General features: G+C 36.7%; 1 protein-coding gene across 1 annotated transcript in view; it reads left to right on the top strand.

Annotated features, from left to right (window-relative positions):
* Nucleotides 1-25,360, top strand: part of LOC111618296 (zinc finger homeobox protein 4-like) — an 87,115-nt gene that overhangs the window by 37,466 nt on the left and 24,289 nt on the right. The window contains exons 2-4 of the mRNA XM_023359789.1: nucleotides 618-3,026; nucleotides 3,074-3,852; nucleotides 5,342-11,896. Of these exons, the coding sequence (XP_023215557.1) occupies nucleotides 652-3,026; nucleotides 3,074-3,852; nucleotides 5,342-11,896 (9,709 nt within the window). The 5' untranslated portion in view covers nucleotides 618-651. The remainder of the gene's footprint in view (nucleotides 1-617; nucleotides 3,027-3,073; nucleotides 3,853-5,341; nucleotides 11,897-25,360) is intronic.

Below are 25,360 nucleotides of genomic sequence, written 5' to 3'. Positions count from 1 at the left end.
ATTTCCATAGTTTCTTTGAAATGTAGTTGTATTGCTTTGAACAAATTGCCTAATTAGTGATATTTTATGGAACGTATTTAAATAATAAATTTTCTTTTCTTTGTATAAGGAGAGTTCACGTGAAGAAATTTATAATAGTTAAAAAATAATTTACAAGATAATGTTTTACTGTTTACTGGAAATTTTTTATGGGACAAAACAATTATTTAAACACTGCTAGTAGAGAACCATTGCAAAATGATAAGTTATTGTATTTGTTATTGTTAAATAAAAAAAATAAGCTAATTAATATGAAACTTAAAGTATCTATTATCTTAATACTTTATAGATCGTAGTTTATAATAAAAACAGACAGATTATTAGCTAAAGTGAAAGCTATTATAATTCAGGTTAGATGTATAAGTAGTTTAGTTAAATAGTAATTAGGACAAGAGCACGATTCTGTTGTCTTTATTACAGCTGTTTAGCGACAGAATTTTGCTTTAGTTCTAGGAAGCATTTGCTATATATTTACAGCTGTTCTCTCGATTCTTTTTTCTATGTGTATTGTGTGCTTGTATGTTTGTGTAATTAGTATTATGTCTGCAGTTAATTATAGTGTATTCTGTACTATATAGAGACGGATGGCTGGTCCCACCATGACCTAACGCCATGGATCCCCATGTCCCAGGGATTGACATGGACACAGGCCAGAGAGTGGACAAACAGACGACAATAAACCATGGTCCTGGCCTGGTGGACACAGGTGACAGGAGGTGCAGCATGACCCCTGAGGATAACCCCAAAGAAGCTGATAGGGGGTCGAGCTTGGGTGGTGGTGAGGTCAGCAAAGAGTCCAGTCATCCACTGGACTCTAGGTGTGGGAGGTACCCGACAAGGGGTGGTGACCACCAATCGGACAGTTCTCTCAGTGATGTGGAAACATTCAGGGGCAAAATAATCTACAACCCAGATGGTTCTGCATACATTATAGAGGGTGCCGGTGATTCAGAAGCCAGTGATGAAGAATGCAGTTTTGATCTACCTCAGCAGGAAGGATGTATCGTAGATGCTCGTGGAATGACTCCGCCTAATTTTAGGGTCATTCCAGAAGTGGTGAATGCATTTCACATTTCGAGAAACCCTGCCCTTAGTGCCCTGTACGGCCAAGCTTATAATCTCCTACAGGAGAGTACCAAAGTTCCTGAAGTCCCCGTGATGCATAGTTACAGGGTGATAACTGTGAGGCGTGATAAAGACAACAAATGTAAAGACAATAAAGATAGTAAGGGTTCGAAAAGGCCCGGTAGTAATTTGGAAAAATCTAATTTACCTTTCTTGGATTATTCATCTGTGCCCATCAAACCAATTCTTATGTGTTTCATTTGTAAGTTATCTTTTGGATACAGTAAATCTTTCGTTGCTCATGCAATGGGTGAGCATAATATTGGACTGAATGAGGAAGAGAGGGAAATAATGTCTCAGCAGAATATTTCAGCCATTATACAAGGTGTGGGAAAGGAAAAAGAACCATTGTTATCATTCCTAGAACCAATTCCTACATCATCCGCTCAGGACAATGTGTTACCAAAATTTCGTGGTAACTATTTTCCCCATTCTATGAGTTCCTTTGTCTCTTCGAGTCCCATGGCATCCTTACTGAATGTTGTCAGCAGTGCTGTGTCTAGTGGTGCTGTTACAACAGTAGTTTCAGCTAGTTCGAGTCCCGTTTCGTCCATTCCACAAATAAAGTCAGCTCTGAGGACAGATAGGGCTTCTCCTGGAGCTGTCTTTAATTCTGCATCTTCCATTACTACCAAGGACGAAGTGTTAGCGCCAGAACTTGAAGATTTGGCTAACATTGAAAAAATGGCAAAAGCAGCAGCTGCTGCTGCAGCTGCCGCTGAAGCAAGTGAGACAATGGTAATGTCAAATTCAGAAAGAAATCAACTTGAAAGATCAGGATCTACAAATATTCATCTAAATGACGCCAACTTTGCAGCTCAGGGAATCCAGGATGACAGACAAGGAACAGCTACATCAAGTTGTGTAGACAGACCAACTAGTAGGGGTAGTGTAGACAGCATATCTCCTGGAGTGAGAGCATCTCCTAAAGTTCTACCGGTGCCCAGTCCCCATCTTTCCACTTGCCAATCTCCCACCCCATCCACGAGTCATGTGATTGGAGTGTGTGCTCAACATCCTGATGGTAAAACAAACGGAGTAGAATGTCCAAAATGTGACATGATTCTGGGTTCATCACGCTCTCTTGGAGGTCATATGACAATGATGCATTCCCGTAATTCATGCAAGACTCTTAAGTGTCCCAAATGCAATTGGCACTACAAGTACCAAGAGACATTAGAGATTCACATGAAAGAAAAACATCCAGAAAATGAAATGAACTGCATTTATTGTTTAGCTGGACAACCTCATCCACGTCTGGCACGTGGAGAAACATACACATGCGGTTATAAACCGTATCGGTGTGAAGTGTGCAACTATTCTACCACAACTAAAGGAAATCTTAGCATACACATGCAATCAGATAAACATATTAATAATGTTCAAGAAATGCAAAATGGAACATTGTCAGCTGAACATATCCTACAAACACAAGGACTCCCACCCACTTCATTACCACCTGATCCCCAGATTGTGAAAAAACCACCCCCTGCCCCTAAACCGAAGGCAACATGGCGATGTGACATCTGTAATTATGAAACCAACGTTGCACGTAATTTGAGGATTCACATGACAAGTGAGAAACACACTCATAATATGATGGTGCTTCAACAAAATGTCAAACACATGCAGCAGTTAACAGCCTTTCAACAGGCTCAAGCCTTAGATCCACTTTTTCAGTTCCACCCAGGTTTGCTTCTTCCCTGTGATGCTCAGTTACAGCCCGAGGCTGCTCTAGCAGACATGGCTTATAATCATGCCTTGCTAATGATGGCTACTCAGCAACAACAGCAGCAGCAACAACAACAACAACAACAACAGCAGCAGCAACAACAGCAGCAGCAGCAACAACAGCAGCAGCAGCAGCAGCAGCAACAGCAGCAGCAACACAACAACAACAACAACAAAGAGTTATGGCAGCCGCTGCAGCTGCAGCAGCAACCGGAAAGACTAATTTGGGACCATCACCAAACATAAATCAATCAGTGGAGTTAAATCATCGCGAAACATCATCACGTGGTGAAGTGCAGTATGATGAACTGAACAAGTTATTTCAGTGTTGTGTCTGTAACAACTTTTCTGCCGATACGGTAGAAACATTAAACCATCATGTGATGGAAGATCGTACGAGACAGCGTGAGGACGAAGTTCTCATGGTTGTCGCAGGTAGTTTTATTTGTAAGTTGTGCACTTATAAAACCAATCTTAAAGCTAACTTTCAGCTCCATTGCAAGACGGACAAACATCTTCAACGGTTACAACATGTCAACCACGTGAAGGAGGGTGGCGTTCGAAATGAATGGAAACTGAAATACGCCAATGTCAGCAACCCCGTCCAAGTACGTTGTAACGCATGCGATTATTACACCAACAGCATTCATAAACTTCAAGTGCATACAGCCAATCCCAGACACGAAGCCAGTGCTAAACTGTTCGTCCATTTCCAAATTGCAGAAACTGCAGTGATGGCAGAGAATAAGTATTACCATTGTAAATTGTGTAATTTCTCTTCGAGAACTAAAATTAATTTAATACAACATATACATTCCCTAAGACATTTAAGAAATGAAAATTTCCGTCAAATGCAACAAAAAAGTGAAGGAAGATCTGTCGAGGATGATATCAGAGAAACTTTTCTTGTCAAGGAATACAAGGGAAACGAAAAGATTATATTTGATTCCGAATTCGGTAAGGTGCATTTTCATCTTAATTAGTTATCTGCATGTTTCGCCGAAATGTTAAGAATGTGTGATTTCTTGTTTGGTAAACTCTCAAGATAAATATATTATTCGAATTGTAACATAACCTTTATTTCCGTGATTTAACTCCAAGAAAATCGATGAACGAAGAAATACGTGTTTATACAAGATGGATATATCTATATTCTCGTTAAATTTTTTAGCATTGTAGAAATGAAGTACAGCATCTGCCATCCTTGTCTTTCGCATCCTTCCAAATTTATATGTTAAGATTTCTATACAATTTTAAATCGTCAAATATTCGATTAAATACATCAACGGAAATTCATATAAAATTACATCATTTTAAAAATAGTAAGCTAAATTTTTTCAACCAAAAACATGCACTATTTTTAGTAATTAGGTTTTTTTCTACAATAAACTGTCATTTCTAAAGGTTTATGTTGAACTACTTTTATAAATCTCATAGAATGTCATTGCTTTAATATCCGGATAATCTAAAAATATTTTAGAGCAGAATTTTTACCGTTCTCACTAAAATTTTTGTTTGTTTCCTTTTTAAGAGTAAATGTTAAAATTAACATCTAAGATCTGAAACTGGACATATTAATGTATACGTAACAATGACAAGGCAAATCCATTAAACTCGTTCTGTGATGCCCTATTTTATTCTTTTATTTCTTCAATTTATCTCTAGATATTCCTTTTTTTTTTTATCACGCCCAGTCGAAATCTTTCTAAATCAAAGTCACGATTTTGACAATCCTTCGCAAGTCATTAAATGTTTCTGCATATCTCACGAATTAGATGTCCCAGAAAACTTTTGTTTAGTTCTGATATACTTGAGAACACTGTTTTTCTTTTCTTTTTATGTATAAATTCAGTAGATTTCCTTATTTTCATTTTGTACTTTTATTCTTCTATAGTAGTTCTGGTTTTTTTATTTTAATTATTTTCAAAATTATTCGTTGTGAAAACATTCGTGTCTTTTGCGTGTAATTCGAATTCGGTATTTTCGATGACGCTTATTCCAGTTAAGTCATTAAATGTCCTTGTCATTTTTATAGTTGTAGATGCATTTACGATCAAGATATTTTAGTCAGTACAGATACATAAAAGAAATAATAGATTACAAAATTACGTTTAGAATAAGATCTAAAATCGTTTGTTAAGCAGTCTGTGTGGTATAAATTATTTATAGTAGAATCTACTATAAATAATTTAATAATAAATGCTTATAACCTAGAGAGTTTCCAAACAAAGCACGCATTTTTAATTATTAAGATTTTAAAATATTTTAATTTTATATAAGCATCATATCATTTATTTATAAGAACGTATATAAAAAATGAAAATATGTTTTATTTTATTAATTTTTAAATATTAAATTTTTCGAAAATTAACATAACTTTTACAAAATAGGAGTTTACTACTGTTTTAATAACATTGTGATGATCTGATTGGCTTTCTCTCCTCAGATGCGCGGTTTGGTACTGACTTGGATATACCCACAATAGAAGAAACAACAGAAACGCCACCCGCAACAAACGAAACATTACCTCTGGGTTCAGCACCCATGCTGAAACAAGCCCTTTTAGATCATTCCAAAACAGCTAATTCTACAAACGAAGGAAGTGTCGATCAAACTCATTCGTGTCCATTCTGCAATTATACAAGTGCCAATGAAGTTCGCATTCAAATGCATGTGGTGGCACAACATTCCCAAAGGCCGTCAACAGTTCTGTGCCCTCTATGTCAAGAGAAATTTAAAGAGTGGGTAAAACTTGAAAATCATTTAACAGAGGTTCATCACGTCAACAACGAAGGAGTTCAACGTCTTTTAGCATTAGTGGATAAATCCGATTGGATCATGCCTCCTTCGCAAGCAAAACAAGGTAATGATGGGAATGCACAAACAGAAGAAGTTGATTGTAAGCAAGATTTGGTCGATGGAGATTGTAAAACTGAAGGAGAATTAACGGATAAAATGTTCATCGATGAAAATCCTATTGATGAATTTTCATGTCATATGTGCGGTAAAACGTTCGTTAGTGTGGAGGAATTATTTAATCATCAGAATGAGTTAAGTCATCTGGAATTGAAGACAACATCGAATGGGCCCAGATATTTCTGCTGGAGGAAAGGTTGCAATCAGTATTTCAAATCAATAGCCACGCTTCAGATTCATTTCAAAGAAGTTCATACCAGAAGGACTCCTTTAGCTGTATCAGAGCGTCATGTATATAAATACCGATGTAACCAATGCAGTTTGGCATTCAAAACCTTAGAGAAACTTCAACTTCATTCACAATATCATATCATTCGTGCAGCTACTAAGTGTGTACTGTGTGGAAAAAATTTTCGTTCCATTCCAGCTTTGCAGAAACACGTGGAATTAGCTCATGCAGATATGACTAAGGAAGAAGCAGAACAATATCGTGCTAGTCTAGCTAATAATCCTTTGCTCACAGGAGGGGTTTCCGGTATTTTAACTCCAGAAACGCCAGATATATTGAAAAAAGAAACAAGAGAAGATAGCGAACAGCAAGAAGAAATGGCAACAGAACATGTCGAAAATCAAGAGAAGGAACATCCTCCAATAGAAACTGAAAATGAAGTGCAGGAAGTAGTGGATCAATCAGTACAGGATGGAAACGGAGGAAAAGAACAACAAATATTTGAAGATTACATCAACAGTCAAGCAATAGCGGAAGATAGTTATAATGATCCAAGCAGAAAATATAAGTGTCATCGTTGTAAAGTGGCCTTTACTCGACAGAGCTATTTAACAAGCCACAATAAAACGTTGTTGCACAGAAAGGGTGAAAAGTTAAGTTATCCAATGGAAAAATATTTAGATCCAAATCGACCGTACAAGTGTGAAATATGCAAAGAATCGTTCACGCAAAAGAATATTCTCCTGGTTCATTATAATTCAGTTTCTCATCTCCATAAATTAAAACAAAGTATGAAGGAAAGCAATCAAGCAGCAAATAACAGTTCTCAAAACAACTCTGTAGCTTCTTCAAATTCAGTTACGACAGTAACAACATCTTCAGGCATTAATAATTTGCCATCCACTAATACATCAACGTCTGCTAATGACTCTGATAAGAAACCATATAAATGCAACATTTGTAAGGTTGCTTACAGTCAAGGATCTACCTTAGATATTCATATACGTTCAGTATTGCATCAGACTAGAGCATCTAAATTACATGAATTGGCAATCACTGGACAAATAGATCTCAGCATACCGTTAGTAGAAAGACCTGATCCAATACAACATAATCAGGAACAAAAGCCTGGAGATGCGACGTTTCCAACCAAAGTTTCACCGCCAACTAGTCAGTGTGCAAGTGCGGTGTCTCCTCATAATACGTCGAATTTGATAGATAATTTAACAACGTCCAATAATGCTTTGTCGTCAAGAACTGGAGCTTTAAATAATATTTCTCCACAACTTCCATTACAACTTTCTCCCGATTCTTCAATCCAACAAGCATTGAATCTCGCACCTCATATTGGACAACCACCTGTTCTCATTCCTTCTCAAGTATCTCCACAAACAGTACTTACATGTCAACGTTGTAATGCCGTATTTATGTCTCAGGAAGCTTTGATACAGCATCAACAACTATATTGTTTCTTCCAACAACCTTCGGCATCCGTTTTAAATAATTCAAACACTCCAAATCCTGTACAATCCTCCAGTCTTCAAAGCCATACCACACAGCAATCTCCCCAGCAGCATAGGTTACAATTAACTCCAGATAAGGATGATCAGAATAAAGCTGGTCAGTTACTGCAATTGACATCTGCAGAACCATCAACATCACCATCTCAACCTCCTCCACCACAACAGAGTCCTGGACTTAGTCAACAAATGCTTCGAGCAAAATTCGCTTTTCCAAGAACAAAACCGCTTATGTATAGACATCTTTTGGAAAGTTTTGGATTTGATGTTGTAATGCAGTTTAATGAATTGACACAGAAGAAACCAAAGAAAGAATTAGATAAGCGAGATGGAGATGAAGATGTCCCTGAAGGTGTTTCAATTAATCAGAATTGTAGAGAAGAAACATGTAACAGCAGTATTAATAATAACGGTAATAATAATAACAATGAAGAGGAAGAGAAGATTGGTAAGGCGCATTTGCCAGAAATCAACAAATCTTTATGTCCCCTTTGTCAGAAAGAATTTTCAAGTATTTGGGTTTTGAAAACCCACCAAGAAGAAATTCATAAAGTTATAGTTCCAGTGGAAATAGTAGAAAAATTTGCTTTGGAATTTAGATCAGATTATGAGAAAAGAACTGCTAATCAATCAGAAAATCATCCTGAAGATCTTCCTGCACCATCTGAAGCAAGTTGTTCATCTCCTTCCGTTAGTGCAGAATCTAGCCATGGACCAACTCCAACTCCTGTAGCAACTTCTCTTCCTCCTGTTTTCATGCCAACTTCCGGAACACCACCAGCTACTTCCTTTTCGTCTATTGATATGGCGTCTTCCGTTACTACGAGTCAAATGGCGGCACAACTTCAATTTAATCAACTTTTGATGAGTATGGGTTTAGGAATGGGTTTGCCAATGGGCATGAATATGCCTTTTGCAGCCGCAATGAATCTTCATCCACCACTTATACCCGTTATGATGCCACCTCCCTTAGATCCGTTAGTAGCATCTGCCTTTAGTCATCCAATCATGCCTGGTGCCATGGATCCAAATTTCTTCAGTGCTCAACAAAAGCTTCTCCAGCAACAACAACAGTTGGCCCAGACTCAACAAAAGCGTGCTCGCACCAGGATCAGTGATGAACAGTTAAAAATTTTGAGAGCTTATTTTGATATTAACAATTCGCCAACAGAAGAACAATTGATGGAGATGTCTGATAAATCTGGATTACCATTGAAAGTGATAAAGCATTGGTTTCGAAATACGTTGTTTAAAGAAAGACAGCGCAACAAAGATTCTCCATATAACTTCAATAATCCGCCATCTACATTTCTTAATTTAGAAGAATATGAAAAAACAGGAGAAGCGAAAGTTGTAGATTTAAAATCTTTAAATGAAAACGATCCTAACAATCTGAAATTTGGTGAAAACAAGAACGATTCAAAACCATCAACTGATCAAGAAAATAACGCCAATTCTGAGGAATTATCTGTCAAGCAAGAAACAAATAAGCAAATGTTTTCAGATGCAAAATGTATGCTACCAACATCTAACCAATCCCAAGGATTTCCATCTACGAGTAGCATGTCTGTAACATCAGTTCAAGCTGCAGCGTGTTCTCTTACTTCTACGTTTACATTCCCTAGCCACAGTTTGGACATCACAGGCAAAAATATGCTTTCAACGGATATAACAACTTCCCCTCAAACATCAACTTTAACAACTCCCACGACTCCAACGCCATGTACACCACCAATTTCGGAATCACCTCATTCAACCGGAACACCGAATTCTAGCGGAACGACCACACCAACTACCACTAGCAGTTCTACCACAGGCAAAAGGGCCAACCGTACTAGATTCACAGACTATCAGATAAAAGTGTTGCAAGAATTTTTCGAATCGAATGCATATCCGAAAGATGATGATTTGGAATATCTGTCGAAATTACTGAATCTCAGTCCGCGCGTGATTGTCGTGTGGTTTCAGAATGCCAGGCAAAAGGCTAGGAAAGTATACGAAAATCAACCGCCTGTGAATCCAGACGACGATGGTTTGGGAAGATTCCAAAGAACTCCAGGATTGAATTATCAATGCAAGAAATGTCTGCAAGTGTTTCAACGCTATTACGAACTTATCAAACATCAGAAAAGCGCTTGTTTCAAGGATGAAAATCCACTTGCAGCTCAAATTAAAGTTTCGAGTGGAAATAACGAAGATAGATCTCAGTCTTCACCAGTAGCTAGCACTAGTCCAGCTCTCAATAGACCACCTCTTGAGAAATTTGGACAGAATGGTACCTACAGATGTGAAAAATGTAGTCTGGTATTTCCACGCATTGATCTCTGGCGCGAGCATCAAATTGTTCACATTATGAATCCCAACCTATTTCCCAATTTCAATCCAAATTCACCGTACGGAGGAGTATTGCCTTACGATACCCAACCTACAATGCCTCCTCTAAAAAGAAAACTCTCTGAAGAAGAAGAAGTTAAAGAATCAGCAGAACAACCCAGAGATAAAAGACTAAGAACCACCATTTTACCTGAACAATTAGACTATCTTTATCAGAAATACCAGATGGAGAGTAATCCTAGTAGAAAGATGCTCGAAAGTATTGCGAGAGAAGTGGGACTGAAGAAACGGGTTGTCCAGGTGTGGTTTCAGAACACAAGGGCACGTGAACGGAAGGGCCAGTTCCGCGTTCACCAGCAGGTGATTCATAAAAGGTGTCCCTTCTGTCGTGCATTGTTCAAAGCTAGATCGGCACTCGAATCCCATTTAGCCACTAGGCATGCTGATCAATATACTAAAGGAGATGTCAATATCGATAGTCTTCCTGATGGAGATTGTGATTCAAATCCAGAAATGCCATCGACGTCCATTACATCTGAAGAAAAGAATACTATGCTGAATTTTCCTGTTAGTATAGCATCTCCTGTTACATCTTCATTTTCTTCTGTCTGTGCTGAATCGGTACAAAATTCCATGAAAAAGTATTATGAGGACTCACTGAAGAAATACCTGGATGAACTGTGTCCTCCGACCCATGTTAGCAAAGAATCTTCATTTCCAACAGACTTAAGTATTAAAGTAAAGACTACTGGAAATCAGGAGAAACAAGAAGAAAAGAGCGAATCGCGAGAGATACCATTGGATCTAAGTAAACCTCTAAAAGTTGGTGCATTAGAACTAGAAAGATCAGGTGACATCCCAATCAATTTGAGTGAAAGGATAGTAGAAGACGGGATATCTCAAGCACCTAGTATTGATGAGGCTCCTTCGGAAACATACTCAGAATCTACTGATAATATGGAAGGTGAAGATGCATCACACGAAAGTAATCCAACATCTCCCGCTTCAAATTTACATAATCAGAGATATCCATCAGGTAGCGGCAAGCGATTCAGGACTCAGATGACAACAGTACAGTTGAAAGTGATGAAGTCAATTTTTTCAGAATACAAAACTCCCTCGATGGCAGAATGTGAAATGCTTGGTAGAGAAATAGGATTACCAAAAAGAGTGGTGCAAGTTTGGTTTCAAAATGCACGAGCAAAAGAAAAAAAATCAAAGTTGGTTTTTGCTAAAACTTTTGGGCAAGAATTAGAAGTAGGAAAACCTCCCGAAGAATGTGTTATGTGCGGTGTTAAATACAATCAAAAGTATTCAAATACCAATCTTCAAGATCATTTATTCTCTAAAAAACACCTGGACAATTTAAAGTTACAAATAACTAATATGAAATTGAAAGAAGGTCAGGAAGGTATAGACAGACAAGAATTGGCAGTATCTCTTGCTGCAACTTCCTTGCCTCAAGCAATGCAACAACAGCAGTCCCAAGACATGGATCATAGTGGATCTCCTCCAACACCATCTACAGCAGGTCAAGCTAATTTGATGCAGCAGCTTCAAATGATGGGACTACAACAAATGGCAGCTGGTTTGCCAATTCCAATGAACCTCAATCAAACGACTGGAAGTCTGACAATGAACATGCCCGCTCAGCCATCGTCATCGGTTCCAACGGGCTCTAAACTGGAGCAAGAAAAGAACAGAAACAATTCAAAAAATGAAAAATCTCCGACGAACGGTACTTCTACGAACAACATTAAAAGTCCAATTTCTAATGATATTGCATGCAAAGCAAAAGAGGAGGACAAAGAATTAGGTTCCATAACGCCAGCAGCCAATCAGACTAACAACAATATGCTGAATCCCATGGGTGACTTCGTCCTATCTAGCAACGAGTCTTCAGCAGCATCAGCAACTAATCTTTTTCCATATATGTATACCGGCTTTCCAGGTTATTACGCAGGTGTACCTGGAGCCTTCATCCATCCCACCATGTATACAGGTAGGAATCAACTGTGACACGCGCACACCAAGTGTTAAAAAGAATGTCACCAGACAACATGATGTTGCCAAATGTGTAGATGTAATTTATCAATTTTCCGAACTAATTTATTCTCCAGTTTTGAACGTTGGTTGGATGGCCAGTTCTTTATTTTTACCCCCTCCGTTTATTTGTTATGTTCTCATTCTACCACCGATGATGTCACAGAAAAATCGGTGTGAATTATCACATCGTGAAGATATTGTGATGAGAGCAAAATTATTGTGTACATACATGATGGTGATAAGAATGTGTAGTAAATACATAGTGGCCTTGTAGGACACACAAGTTGTACACAAGAAGACTGATTTTTGTACTTCAAATTAACAATCCGAGTATTATAGTGTTTTACGCTTCGTGATACAAACTGTCCCCACAAATGGAAAAAAGCTCAGGTATTGTAGTGTAAACCTTTCTCCTGTGTGTGTTGCCTTAATCTGTGTTTTATGCTGCTATATGCTATCGCGAAAGTGATACGAGGGATCAAGGTTCTGCACTGATTTATAATATTAATGACGCAATTAATTTGTCTTAAGATGTGTAGATACCGTAGATGTTGGAAAGAATTTACTGGACCTTCTTGGTGTGTAAAATAGAAGAACCATCCCACCACCCGGTAAGGGAAATTTTTTATCCTGTTAAGTTGATGGTGACATTGGGAGACCTACCCGTTGTCAAGATTGTTTTGTACATGTGTTTATATATTATTATTTTTAAACCCCTTTTCCCACCCACCCAACATCCAATGATAAAGTAGTTGTACAGGCATGAAATGGTTGTGTAATGAAAGTAGAAAAAACCTTATCTTCCACCCAGAATTGCTCTTTGTTAAAAAAATAACAAAAAGAAAAAAGAAAATGGCCATTGTAGAACAATTATTTTAAAATTTTCCCCTTCCCCAGTGTACATAGAACGGAAAGTGTCCTTTTTAATACAAGAAAATGTTGCTATGTGTGTGGGGTGTGTATTGTGATATCAGTAAAACAAACGAAATTAGATGTCACATCTACCCCTTGTATGTTGCATGTTCGTTGCCAATCAGTTTGAAGCATCTTTGATCTTATGCTGGAGGCATGTCCGTTTACACTTTTTTTTCCCCCAATCCAGTTTCCCTCAGTTGCAGATGGCCTATTGATCTAATGCTTGGCTGTTAGTGAGGGATGAGATCGTCTAGCAAGTTGTTGTGTTTGTCAGTCTCTTTATTTCTATATCCCCTATATGGCTGTGAATTGACAAAAATTATTTTTATTTGTAAATAAGGGAGTGCGATGATATTTGCCCATTGTAACCAATTTGCTTAGGCAAGTACTGTAAAATAAAATTGTTTTTGAGATGAAATGATTTGTTTTTATTTTTGTTTTTTATTTATTTTCATTCAAAACGCGACCGTTTAGTGTTTTTTGATATTTTTCCCTTTTCCTTGTCTGAACTGTGTTACTGTATTTAGTTGAATTTAAATGATTTGCATCGATGTACGATTGTGACAATATTATCCTTCCCTAGATGTAGTGTCTTGGCTTTTTAATTGATGTTTATTTGATCCTTTTATTATCGTTACTATTATTTATTTTTATTATTATTATTTTTTTTAATATCTCCTAATGTTAATCTATCTGCTGTTAAATTTAACGCTTTTAAAAATTTTATTCGCGAATAAAACAAAGTGATTAAAAAATGATCGTTAAAATTTGTCAAAGTGCAATCTTGTCCCAAGAGAATTAGTAAATTAAAGTCGTTTCTTTTAAATCGGAAATCCTTCGTTAATTGATGATGAAGATCAAGAAAAATCAGGTAAGTTTAGTCATCATTTTTCTCTGAAGATCTTCAATGATTCAGATAAGCTTATTTATGTATTTATTTATTATGTTTAACTTAAAATTAATAGATGTAAGTTTTGACTTTTAAAAATTTCCAGTCATTGATCACATTAATATGAATGCCTCCATCCCCGGATCTTCATCAGAGTGAATTAGTTCTGCACTGGGCCATTAAGAAATAAAACCAATGTGAAATTCCATCTATTCTGACAACAATTGTATGCCTATAATTATCGACGTCATTTCCTTAGCGTGACTTGCTAGGGAAATACCACGCAGAAAGAAAATCATGGGTTGAATCAACTGATTATTACACCCACACCTAGATATGGGGCGCTTATGGCCCTATTTAAACCACTATTTGCCTTTTATCTTTAATGGTTAAAACTGAAATTGTCTCACCACTGCCAATTTTAAACCCTTATTTTCTATTACTTTTTATAAATTAAATTAATGTCGAGCATGATTAATGCGTTCCTTTTCGACCCATTTTTAACGTTTAGAAAGTAGGAAACGAACGAATAAACAATTTCACTACGAAAATCAATCGAGTTATTTTTGTTATCAATGCGAATAAATTTGAAAGTTTAACGAAATTACCCAACCAATTCAGGAAGAAAAGCATATTTCGGTCGATCTAAACGATTTAGATAGACATCAATTTAGATAGGACCACAGACATTTTGAACTCCAGCATCACGTAATTTAGAGGATATATCGATAAACAGCTAATTCGTACAGTTCAGTGCACTATTACCTCACTTCAGTTGCAGACACTACATAATCAGATTAGACTATCTTCCAGTAAACCATGCAACATTCTCTAGCTTAAATAATGAGAGAGAAATGCAATCGATAAGACAGAAATACATCCCTGTCTTACCTCAGATGATGAATGTCCGGAGCACATCTTGTCTTTATTGTAGATTAACTTTACTTGTGAGAGTATTGTCTCGCATTCCCTGCCCTTACCCGCAATTACTTTTTTTCGTAGATAGGATTGAATCAAACTTAATAAATAAATAAATACTGTAGGAAATAAATGATGTAGAATATGTAATTTATTCCAGGCGAGGTCGATTTTTACTTAATGACTAGGTTGCAAGAGTTTCGGTGATTAAGAAACACAATTAACAAGAGTCATTATCGATTTGAAATTCAGATAAGGACTGGTTAGAAAATAGTTAGAGGCACAGTTTATACGACTCGTGCTGAACAACTTGTAGTAGTTGTCAGTAACCTCATTAAATACTCGAATTGACGAGTAAAGACAAAAGATATTAACAGTTTTATCGAGCATGATGTATTTAATCCCGTTTCCCTTAATAAACATCAAATATTAATCTAGAATTAACACTAATTTCCTCGCGATGGAATTTTATCTTCATATCTACACCTGCAGAGCGAAAAATTAGCCCATGGGCACGACACCCCTGAGCTGTTTTGTTACACATTATTATAATTTCTAACATTTACACTGTATCTATCCCCAATCGTTTTTATTAATCGGTTAATATATTCTGTTAAACATGTTGAATAAACGAATGCGGACTTTTACGGGGGAAATAATACGGTGTAATATTAAATTTTATAATAGGAAACAAAGAGTTACATTTCTTTCACGTACATAAATACAGGAAACAGCTGCAGTTACTGAGTTCTTCCTCAAAAGAAGCTCACAGTATTTGAATTGCAAACCATTTGCATTTTTAATTATGTTTGTACAGCTTTTATGCAGGAAGTTAGACCTAATTTTTTAAATATAATTCTTTGCAAATTAAGTTGAAAATTTAGCAATTGTATCTAATTCAAATTTTGCAATTTTCTTCGCCTGCACAGTAAGTATATTATTTTAGATTAATCGTTTTAATTAAAATTTATGCATGTTAATATTTCTGAATTTTGTCACGAATTCATTTGTAAATTTATTCCTTTCTTTTCATTTTAATTCTCTTCTTTTGCACTATTATTTATATATTTCTGAATCATTCATTTTAGAAACTAGTTTATTCATTTCAAAACATAATTACTTAAGAACTTGATTAATTAACGTTCTTAAAAATTTAGACCAATTTTAAATTAAATAAAAAATATATATATTACGCCTAGCCGAAGTTTTTTTGCAGTTTACCAAGTTTTTGCTGGTATTTTTCTGGTTGACACATCAAGTGTGATAAGAGATTGCTCTTTAAATACAGCTCTTTTTTAAGAATTTTGCACTCAGTTAGTTCCTAAATGAAAAACTTTGTATTTAATAATTATGGCATTTATTAGCCGGCGTGTATTAATTATATTTATGGAGGCAGAGAGGTGCTTAAAAAGTGCTTCACTAATCGTCTTCTTGGAATTCATCTTTATCTCTTTGTTTCGCTGGCCGTAATTGAATTGAATACTCCCCCATTTCATTAATGTGGTGTTAATAGTTTTAGCGGGCGTAAGGCGACTCTTTCAGACCACAACCCTTTCATTCCTCGTTCTAGCTGCCTAGCCTCTGGAGAAAGCTGTTTAATCGCCACATTTAACAAGATCGATTTACTGTAATTAGTGTGCAGACAGAGACAGAGCTTTAAACGGCTGCCTGCAGGAACTGGTCGTCTCCGGCTTAATAGGGATCGCAACAGGTGATATTCGCTTCATTTAATCGTCGAGCTGCCTTTGACTTTTTTCTCTCCTCTCCGCATGTTTATCGAGGCTTTCTCAATCCATTCTTTCTTAATTTCTCTTCACCATTAGGCAAATAGCGAAGAAATTCCGGTTTCTGTGTTTTTGAGTTCGATCTTTTTGCACCTTGTACACCGAAAGGCCAGATAGTTGGACGAAAATTAATGTTACAAATCTTGTAGCCGTGCTGGTATGCAATTCGAAATTCCTTTCTTTTACAACCGGCTTACACTCCGACTCTTGAGACAATTTCGCTTGACACTTGAATAAAGGGGGCGATCGTCTAAAATGTAATACTCGCAGCACTTTTTCTTGGCTTAAAAGTCCATTTGTAGTAAGAATATCACGCTTTCTCTTTCGACTTTTGTGTTCGGATTTTCGATAAATGCCGACTCACTCCCGCTAGTCTATCAAATAGAATATTTTCAGGCACTATTCTATTTTAAATAAAATATCTCTCCCCTCAATTTTTCACATCGGTAGATTGGATTTTTGAAGCTTTGACATAATGTAAAATTTTAAAAGCAATAAATAAAAAAAAAAGAAAGAAAAAGAACACGTCTCTAGAGTAAGAAAACACGCATATTTATACTGTAAGAAGATCTGCTAGCCAGTACGGTATCTTTAAAGAAAAGTGGTTCTTCTAGTTCCATCGAGACATTCCCAATGGCAAACTGATGTTTCTGGCTGAATGACTGATGGCTGTTAAACCCATGGGACCCAGCGTGGTCCTTAAAGCATTTAGTCAACGCTACAAACAAAAAGCAGCAGGAGAAAAAATTTGAAGTCGGAAAAGTTAAAGAGCAAAGAGGGTAACTATCTACTAAACGAATAGGCTCGAGTTACCCAATCGTGTCGTGCAGTTGTGTCTTTCTATTTCTAACCGTCCATAACTTAACAAATTAGATCATGGTCTATTGAGAATGAGCTAGCGCCTAAAAGGGTTACAGACAACAAGGATCTAGAAGCGAGCGGCTGACGAGAATTAATGTTATCCATTTGCCGGCATAACGGTGGCCAACCTAATAGTATCTAGGGCTTAGCTGCCCACGGAGACGTTTCCAGCTTTGCACTATTCAGCTATTCTATAAATGTCCAATATAAGCTGCACTTAAATAGAAACATTTGCAGTTTATTGCCGCTTATAAATAGTATTTCTAATTCTATTATTAATCAAATTTTTTAATTCCGAGCAGCTAGAAAGAAAAAATGTAAATGGAAATTTAATTGAGTCGACCGCGCAAATAACTACTTAGAAACTATGCGGATCCATTACATATCCGGCATAAACCGAAAAGAACTGCTAATAAATAAAGCCATCCCATTTTCCATCCATCTCTTTCGCCCCACAAATACAATGTAAGGTATACACACATATCTAACCATGCTATTGTTCAGACGTGATTCATACATAGACCTTCTAATGATACGTCTGAGCATCTATCTTATCAGTTCTAGTGACAATAATACTTCTCACGCACCCGTTACAGTTCTACCTTCCGTGTTTGATAGGAAAGAAACTAGTAATTCCCTGACCACGTTTTTAGTCAATGCTATCCGCCACTATACTCTGTTAGAAGTAATTAGTAAGCCGGTGGAAAGGGTGTGGAATTTTCCGTGCAACACCTCTTCTCCTGGTGACGATTTTACTATTCTGCGAAGTGGACCTTAATTGCAGCTTTAGTACCAGGTGTGTCTGGAGCCGTCCGAAGGGCCAACGCACTTGGCCGATAGCTCGGTCACGTGACTCGATAAGTTCCTGGACGTGAACAATTAACTCTGCAGGCATCGAATGCTTGCTAATCTCTATAGTAATTAAGATTATTAAAAGTTTAAAGGACTTTTATATTGAACTTTGTTGCATAAAAAATGCCAGTTGATGTTAATGAAAACCTGCTTCAGTATTAAAAAAAATTTAAATATCTTTTTCGTAATTCTCAATATTTTATAAATAGAAAATTGTTTTGGTAGAAGTTAATTTAAATTATGAAAGATGTTTGTGTAAGTGGAATAATCAAAGCTGTAACGACTAAAGGCATTGTCTTGTCTCTGCATATTGTCATGCTTTGGATATCCGCGATTATATGGTAGTAAATAAAGTCGTCTTTCAGTTAAAATGAACGAGCCGATCTGTCATTTCCAGTAAGTAATTTTTCTATGGACATTTTGTCCTTCGAAATCATATTCGCTGGTGATTTGTTCTGCCAACTTGCATGTAAACTGCTCATACGTGGAACCGAGAGGCCACTGTCCTGTCTTTAAATTGAAGAATAGGTAAGCTACTGTCTAGATCCTGGTACGTAGTGTTATGTAAAGAGAACATTAATCAATTCGAAGAACGTACGCCTATTATCGTCAGCTCTTAAGAATATGCTGGAAAGAAAAATTAAATGCAGTCACTGTGCTTTTACCTGTTGTATCTACAATGTAATGAGGCACCGCAAACAATGAGATAATTACACTACCGGCAATACGTCAATGCCAGAAAGATGTTACGTCAAATATTACACTTATGAACTGAAGAATGATGTTAATGGACTGTGACGCCACATAAGAATTGTTTGGCTATTGTTCTCAAGGCTAAAAACGCTTTCGACACTTTTTACACCCATGTGTGTGTGGCAAATCCAGACTTAACTGGTTGAGTTTCGGTCCTGCATGTTTAAGTGAGAGCAGTATCATTTATCAAGATCATTCTTATATTTATCTACAGTTGACAGTTTTTGAATTGGTCACAATGTCTGTCGCTCTGGTTTTTGTCCCATCTCATCTTCGCTCTTAGATCTTACTCCGAACTGTGGAGTGATGGGTTTTATTTAACGCACTGTGATGACGTCATTTCTTTATTTTTGGAAAGAAAGATAAATATCCTCCCTCTCCTAATATCTATTATACATGCATTATCTTTCTGCTGCTTTTATTCATCTTGCTATTTAAAATCAATCTTAATTGCTTTATGTCAGTCTTTCTTTTAATTTGATGAAAATATCTATTTAAAAATGACTATCGAATTGTAATTATTTCAAAACACATTTTATAAACTCCTACATTAAAAACGTATTCATTAATTAAGAATCTTACGAAGTCTAATAAATTGAGTATAATTGCCTCAATTAAATTGGAAAAAATTTGTTCTGTGTAAAATAATTAGAAAAATGGCTTGCCAGATATTACAGATGAACAGAATAGCTAAAGAAATAATAGATTCTTTTACCTATAATTCGATTTTTAGATTCATTATTGCCTGCAGGATCGTCTCCTAAAAGGAAATATTCATCTTCATTTCATATATTCTCTCTTTTTTAAAACTACGACATAGTTTTTAATTCTAGCAAGTAAGATTTTTTACGATAAATTTAATGTTTAATTTATATAAACAAAAATATTAATTTTAAAAAGATATTTCGTGTTTATTTTTCACGCACATTTTTTACATTTTTAAATGTAGATTATAATAATCTTTTATAAAACATAACGAATTTTAAAACTTTGTTTTTAATATTTATTGCATTTTTTCATTAAAAATAATTTTTTGGAGTTTGCTTATAAAAACACAATTTTTCATCGATAAACTAATACTCGAATGACTCTGTAAAGTCGTGTCCACTGAAAGTCACAGTGACCTCAGTGACTTGTCCTCCTTTACGTCTGGTTCACTAACCTTGGACTTGTATAGCTACTTGTGTTCCGTACATTTGTCACTGACAGCTGTCACAATGGTCAGTGCGATCTGTCTGCCCTCACCCCTCGGGCCGTTCTTACCACAACTGACCGATTCAGAGCTATTCCCTCTTCTCTCGTCACGTCTGCATCCTTTATATTTGACGTGGATAAAACTCCTCCTGCTTTATTTTTTTTTCTTATTTTCTTTTCCTCGATGCCGCGAATGCCCTACAATGTTTTGATTATTTAAACAGTAATATAAGTATAAGCAGAACTGTTTGGGAATTATAGTAGTGTGCCGAGTTTTTAATATTTCATGTTGTGTACACGGATGTAAACGCTATAAGATAAGTTCCATTTAAAGTAATCTTTCCTTTAACTAGGTAATAGCGCGATCGATTGCAGTATCTATCCGCTTACGAATATCTAACGTTATTAGCCTGAGGTAATTCCGTTCACATTCTCCAGAACAAAATGCGATATGTTAAGAAAACTCATCTTGAAAGTTATATGAAAACACGGACAGCGTTAACCAATACTAGATGGCGATATGAAGCAGGTGTGGTATCTCAAGACTACTATAAATAAAGATTTAGTGGGTGGTTAGACTGGCTCGCGCTACGTCCCCAATACCTTGTGGGCGGAGCGGCCGTGGGCTTCTCATTGCTCATCTCTATAGTATAGACTATACCTGTAAGCTCTAATCATGAGTTGACGACATTAAAACGGGAAGATAGGAGATCTCACTCCGTTTTCCTTCCCATCTCTTCGCTTTCTGGTTTCTCCCTACGCTTTCCTAAATCACGGTTGGACAGTGCGTGCTTTGCCCTAGGTACTACCTTGCGGACCTGCTGGATATAACATCTTGAGCTCTTGGAAATATTTTCCATTTTTCTGTCAAGAGGTCACCCATATCATTATAGTGGGGTCGTAACTCTTATCTGTTCTCATGTAAATGCGCCTGGCATGGCCTTAGTGCTACATATTTATACAGATTCTAGAAGCTCGCCCCTGGCTGTTCCTTCCTGCCTTCATCGATTTTTTCTTCCCTTTTTTTACTGCCTACACCCTCTCTCGAACGGAGCGTGTGTTATGACGTTGAGGTCCTTCCCGTTACCCAGACTTTGGGTTAAAAAAAAATCGATTTTCCTTCGTTCACTCTCGCTTCGCTAAGGTGATGGGGTAGTCTGTCTTCTGCATTCTTTCCCTCCTTCCAGCAAATTTCATTTTCTAACATCCGTAAGTTGGACAGTCGTTTTTGCCCCTCGACTTCGACCCGAGTATTATCGAAGAAGCTCTTAATCCGCTCACTTCTCTTAAGCTGCACAATGTCCCCGTCATCAAAAAAGAAAGAAAAAAAGAGAGAAAAAAAGAAAAAGTGTTTGACTTAAACAGATATATCATTGTGCACAGTTATGTCCACTAAAAGTATTCATTCTGATCTCTACCATCGCCTTATAAGAAGAGAAAGTAAAGAATTTCTTAACGAGATTTCTTCATTTTCGGTAATATCTAATTTTCTAGTTATAACTAGACAACTTTCGTCCAATTTTTCTTCTGGAATGATCGACCGGTCGTTCATTATTCAATCAAAATCGATATTCCTCTAAAGTAGCAGCTCCCTAATTGCCAACATCCCGAAAGAAGAATCGATATTTCATAATCAGAATGATGCGGGAACCGAAATAAAATAAAAGAGGCAATGGTGTAAAATTGAGACAAGTGAGAAACTATTCCCAGTTTTAATCCGATTGAGAAGTTTTGAGGGAACTTTTGTTTATTCTGTCACCGAATTCGATGCCACACACTCTCACTTCAAACTACCATTCTCGGTGGAATACCATGAAACAGATTTTTGTTTTAGAAACCGACCACTCAATTCCCTCGATAATAGAAAGAAAGAATAAAAAAAAAACCTTACACCTTGGCTAGATTGCTGTCGTCGATACTTCAAAAGAGAAAAACCAAACGGAGAGAATAACTATAGATTTATCGATACGTGCTTTTTTGAAGTTTTATTAAAGGATATTTCTTTTGTTTTTAGTTAAACGTGTTCGCATTGGCAAGGCCAATATTTCCTCGCTCGGATATCAATCTCCCCATTATCTGACTTGGTTAATGTAAACATTACTAAAGCACGCTCTATATAAACCATCACATACCACAACTCTAGAACTAATTAAAGTCAGAGCTCGACTTGGCACGTTTCGAGAGATGACAAACAAGGTTTTGGTAAGGGACCGAAACCTCTGTTTCACCGTCACTGCTGTTTATTTTTTTAAACCAGCCTACTTTTTCATAAATTTTTTAGAATTATCGTTAGAATTACATTCCACTTCTGAATGTTTATAACTCTCTCTTTCCATTCTTTCAATTGTCAAAGACAAAAAAAAGGAAAAAAACAATTCTGGGATATTCGAATATTATTCGATTTTTCCAGTCGATTCCATCGCCAGATGGTCAGTGAACTCGTCCGTTACAAATAAGGAGGCTGGATAATATGCCTCACCCCTTGGGATGAGACTCGAGCTCTCTACAATCTATTTACATTTGAGAGAACATAAACTTCAGCTGACGACTTTGGCTAGCCCTTCTTAGAGACGCAATAACGGACGAACTTCTTCGACCGTTTTTGCTTTCCTATATAGGAGAAATACACGAAATAGAGAATGACAAGAAACGTTATTGGAACCCGTCTGCTTCTCATAAGGAAACTGTTGGAATTTTTTCCCTTTCTCATTTTCTATTTTTCTTTTTTTTTCTTTATTATTACTTTTTTAGAACTGTTTGAGAAAAATTTCCTCCCATAAAATATTCTATTTCTCCAAACTGTAGTCGAAGAATGGAATTATTTATTCAACATCAATTACTTCTTCCTAACAACTGCAAATATTCTTTCAGATAATCTTAAACCGTTGCGTAGTTCCTGCGTGTTTTTATCTAATACAAGATCCGATTTTGATTTTGTAAATAATTAATTAATAATAATCCGCTTTTGACTCTCCTTTAATGTGTCTCGTCCTCTGTCCGTCTGTCGAGCTATCCGGTGAAAATGGATATAACTTAAAAGCCGTAGGCTGATGTTAAAGAGGATTGAGAATATTTTCGGCTTTTGACGGCGAATCGACAGAAAGGAAAGGAAAAATTAAACTGACAATACCGAGAATAAAAATTGTAAATTAAAGTAGGAGTTTTTTGAATTTCGGATATGTTAAATCTTCGGTGGATGATTACGCTAGAAGAAATCTTTTCTTACATCAGCAATCTCTTTCTTTCATACATAACCCACACGTAGGGGATATACAGATCTCGAACGCATGCTCTGTAACACTGACCGTGTGAAATGAGCCATACAATTCCATTCTGCTGCAGATGTTGTTCCTGCCTACTAAGGTTATCAAGAGAGGGCTGCAGATTGCAATAATAATCGGGGTTGCCATGGTAATCAGTCAATGACCACTGGTGTCCGGAGGGGGGTGAGAAGATTTCGCTAGAGATGGACATGGGAGACGAGGGTCACGTGACACACTTCGGTGTGATTGTAGGCGCTGGCTGGACTCTACTGTAGTTAGTTTCCAGAAAATTGAATTCTCGACACAGACCGCACCCACTGTTCTAAATGGGGGAGGCTGGTTTATACATATCCGAGAACGACGGGAATTGCTCCGTGTAATTCGATCACGTGACTGATGCTGTCGGATGTTTTTTCTCGACAGATTATAAATCGAATCGTTATATCTGCTCTCGAACTTAACCGTTCCCGGTAATTAAAACACCATTTGTGGCATTCTTTACTTAAACGGACCAAGTTTCAAGGGCGGCATTCTTTATAACACAAGCAGTTCGAATATATAAATAGTCGAGGAGTATTTCAAGCACAACGATAATTTCCCTGTCAACGTTGGTTTAAATATACCTCATCAACTTGTTCAACTGAAAATATAGACCAGAAAGGAATACAATAGCTCTCGGCCTTATAAAGGCTCTTTAAAGGAACGGTGATCTATCTACAATAGAAAACAACTCGGCATAAATTTAATATAATGAGAAATCTGTCAGTGACCTAGAATTACTTAGTGTACATATAAAAGAGTTAGATGAGATGACAAGTACAGTTTATTAAGGTAAGATTTTTCAAAAAAACCGGTCACACGAAAACGTTTACAGTATACAGTATTTAGTCTATATATTTAACAGATACTGAATATCTTCGGTCATCCATTATATTATGTCTATTATTAGTAAGCGTCGAATAGTTTAAATTATTTCGGGTCTATTTGATAACCCAAATGATATTTAAAATTAATATTTAAGTTGAAAGAGTGTGCGAGCTGGATTATGGACAGCTGTTTCTGAATACTTTGGTGATGGTCTTCGATGGTCCCCCTATTACTTTTCTGTTATTAACTGAGTTCAATTTCGGTTATGGAACACATCATATCCTCTCTCACGTAATAGAACTTAGAAGATTTCGTGAACCAACCACAAACGTAAAGACAATGTCCGAATGGTTGATGGTCGCTCTTATATTGCGTGATTTTCGGTATGAAGTACTTCTTGTACTCTCGTGACTGAAGACACACACATTATTGGTCTCGCAACATATAAACACTCCCATATATATATTTTAGTTACTATTGTCTAAGTGTTGTTTGTTTAATATCGATTTATATTGTGCTTTAAGTAGATGTCATTGGAAAGTTTATGAAGGATATGCTCTGTGCTATTTTGATCCGTACTATACATTCTATATAGCCCGCTGCGTGTCCAATTAATTTGGATTAAAACTTAATTCTTCTGGCGAAGGATTACGCTGTTTTTATTATTTTAATTTTTTCATGCAACATAATTGAATAATCCGGCTGCTATGCCTCGACACACAAAACAGCAGATGTTGTATTTTGACTTAAATAGGATTTCACGCTTTCAACAATAAGCTATCCCTATTACAAAAACAGTAGTAATAAGTAGGGTGGGAACAAACAATGTACAAAATTCTCCATTCACTTGTCTACATTTTCCATAACCTCTACAAACCTTTTATTCATGAACCGTTGTTTGCAGGTTTAGTAAGTGGCCCGTTCTATTGTAGCAGCGAGCACGTGTTCGGCTTGGCCATAATGATGTGTAATTCACACGAACTGCATGCATGAGTCACGTGAGGTATAATTTGCATTGATACTAAAGCGAAGGTACCAATCTGCAACTAACTGTACTTCAGGCGCGCCCTTCGCTGCTGGACAATAGAAAGGCACAACAAGGAGGTGGCACAACTCAGCACCTA

Source organism: Centruroides sculpturatus, unplaced genomic scaffold, assembly GCF_000671375.1.
Source record: "Centruroides sculpturatus isolate CEXI.00-Female unplaced genomic scaffold, Cexi_2.0 scaffold83, whole genome shotgun sequence".
Classification (NCBI taxonomy): Eukaryota; Metazoa; Arthropoda; class Arachnida; order Scorpiones; family Buthidae; genus Centruroides; species Centruroides sculpturatus.
This window is presented reverse-complemented; position numbering and strand designations above follow the sequence as displayed.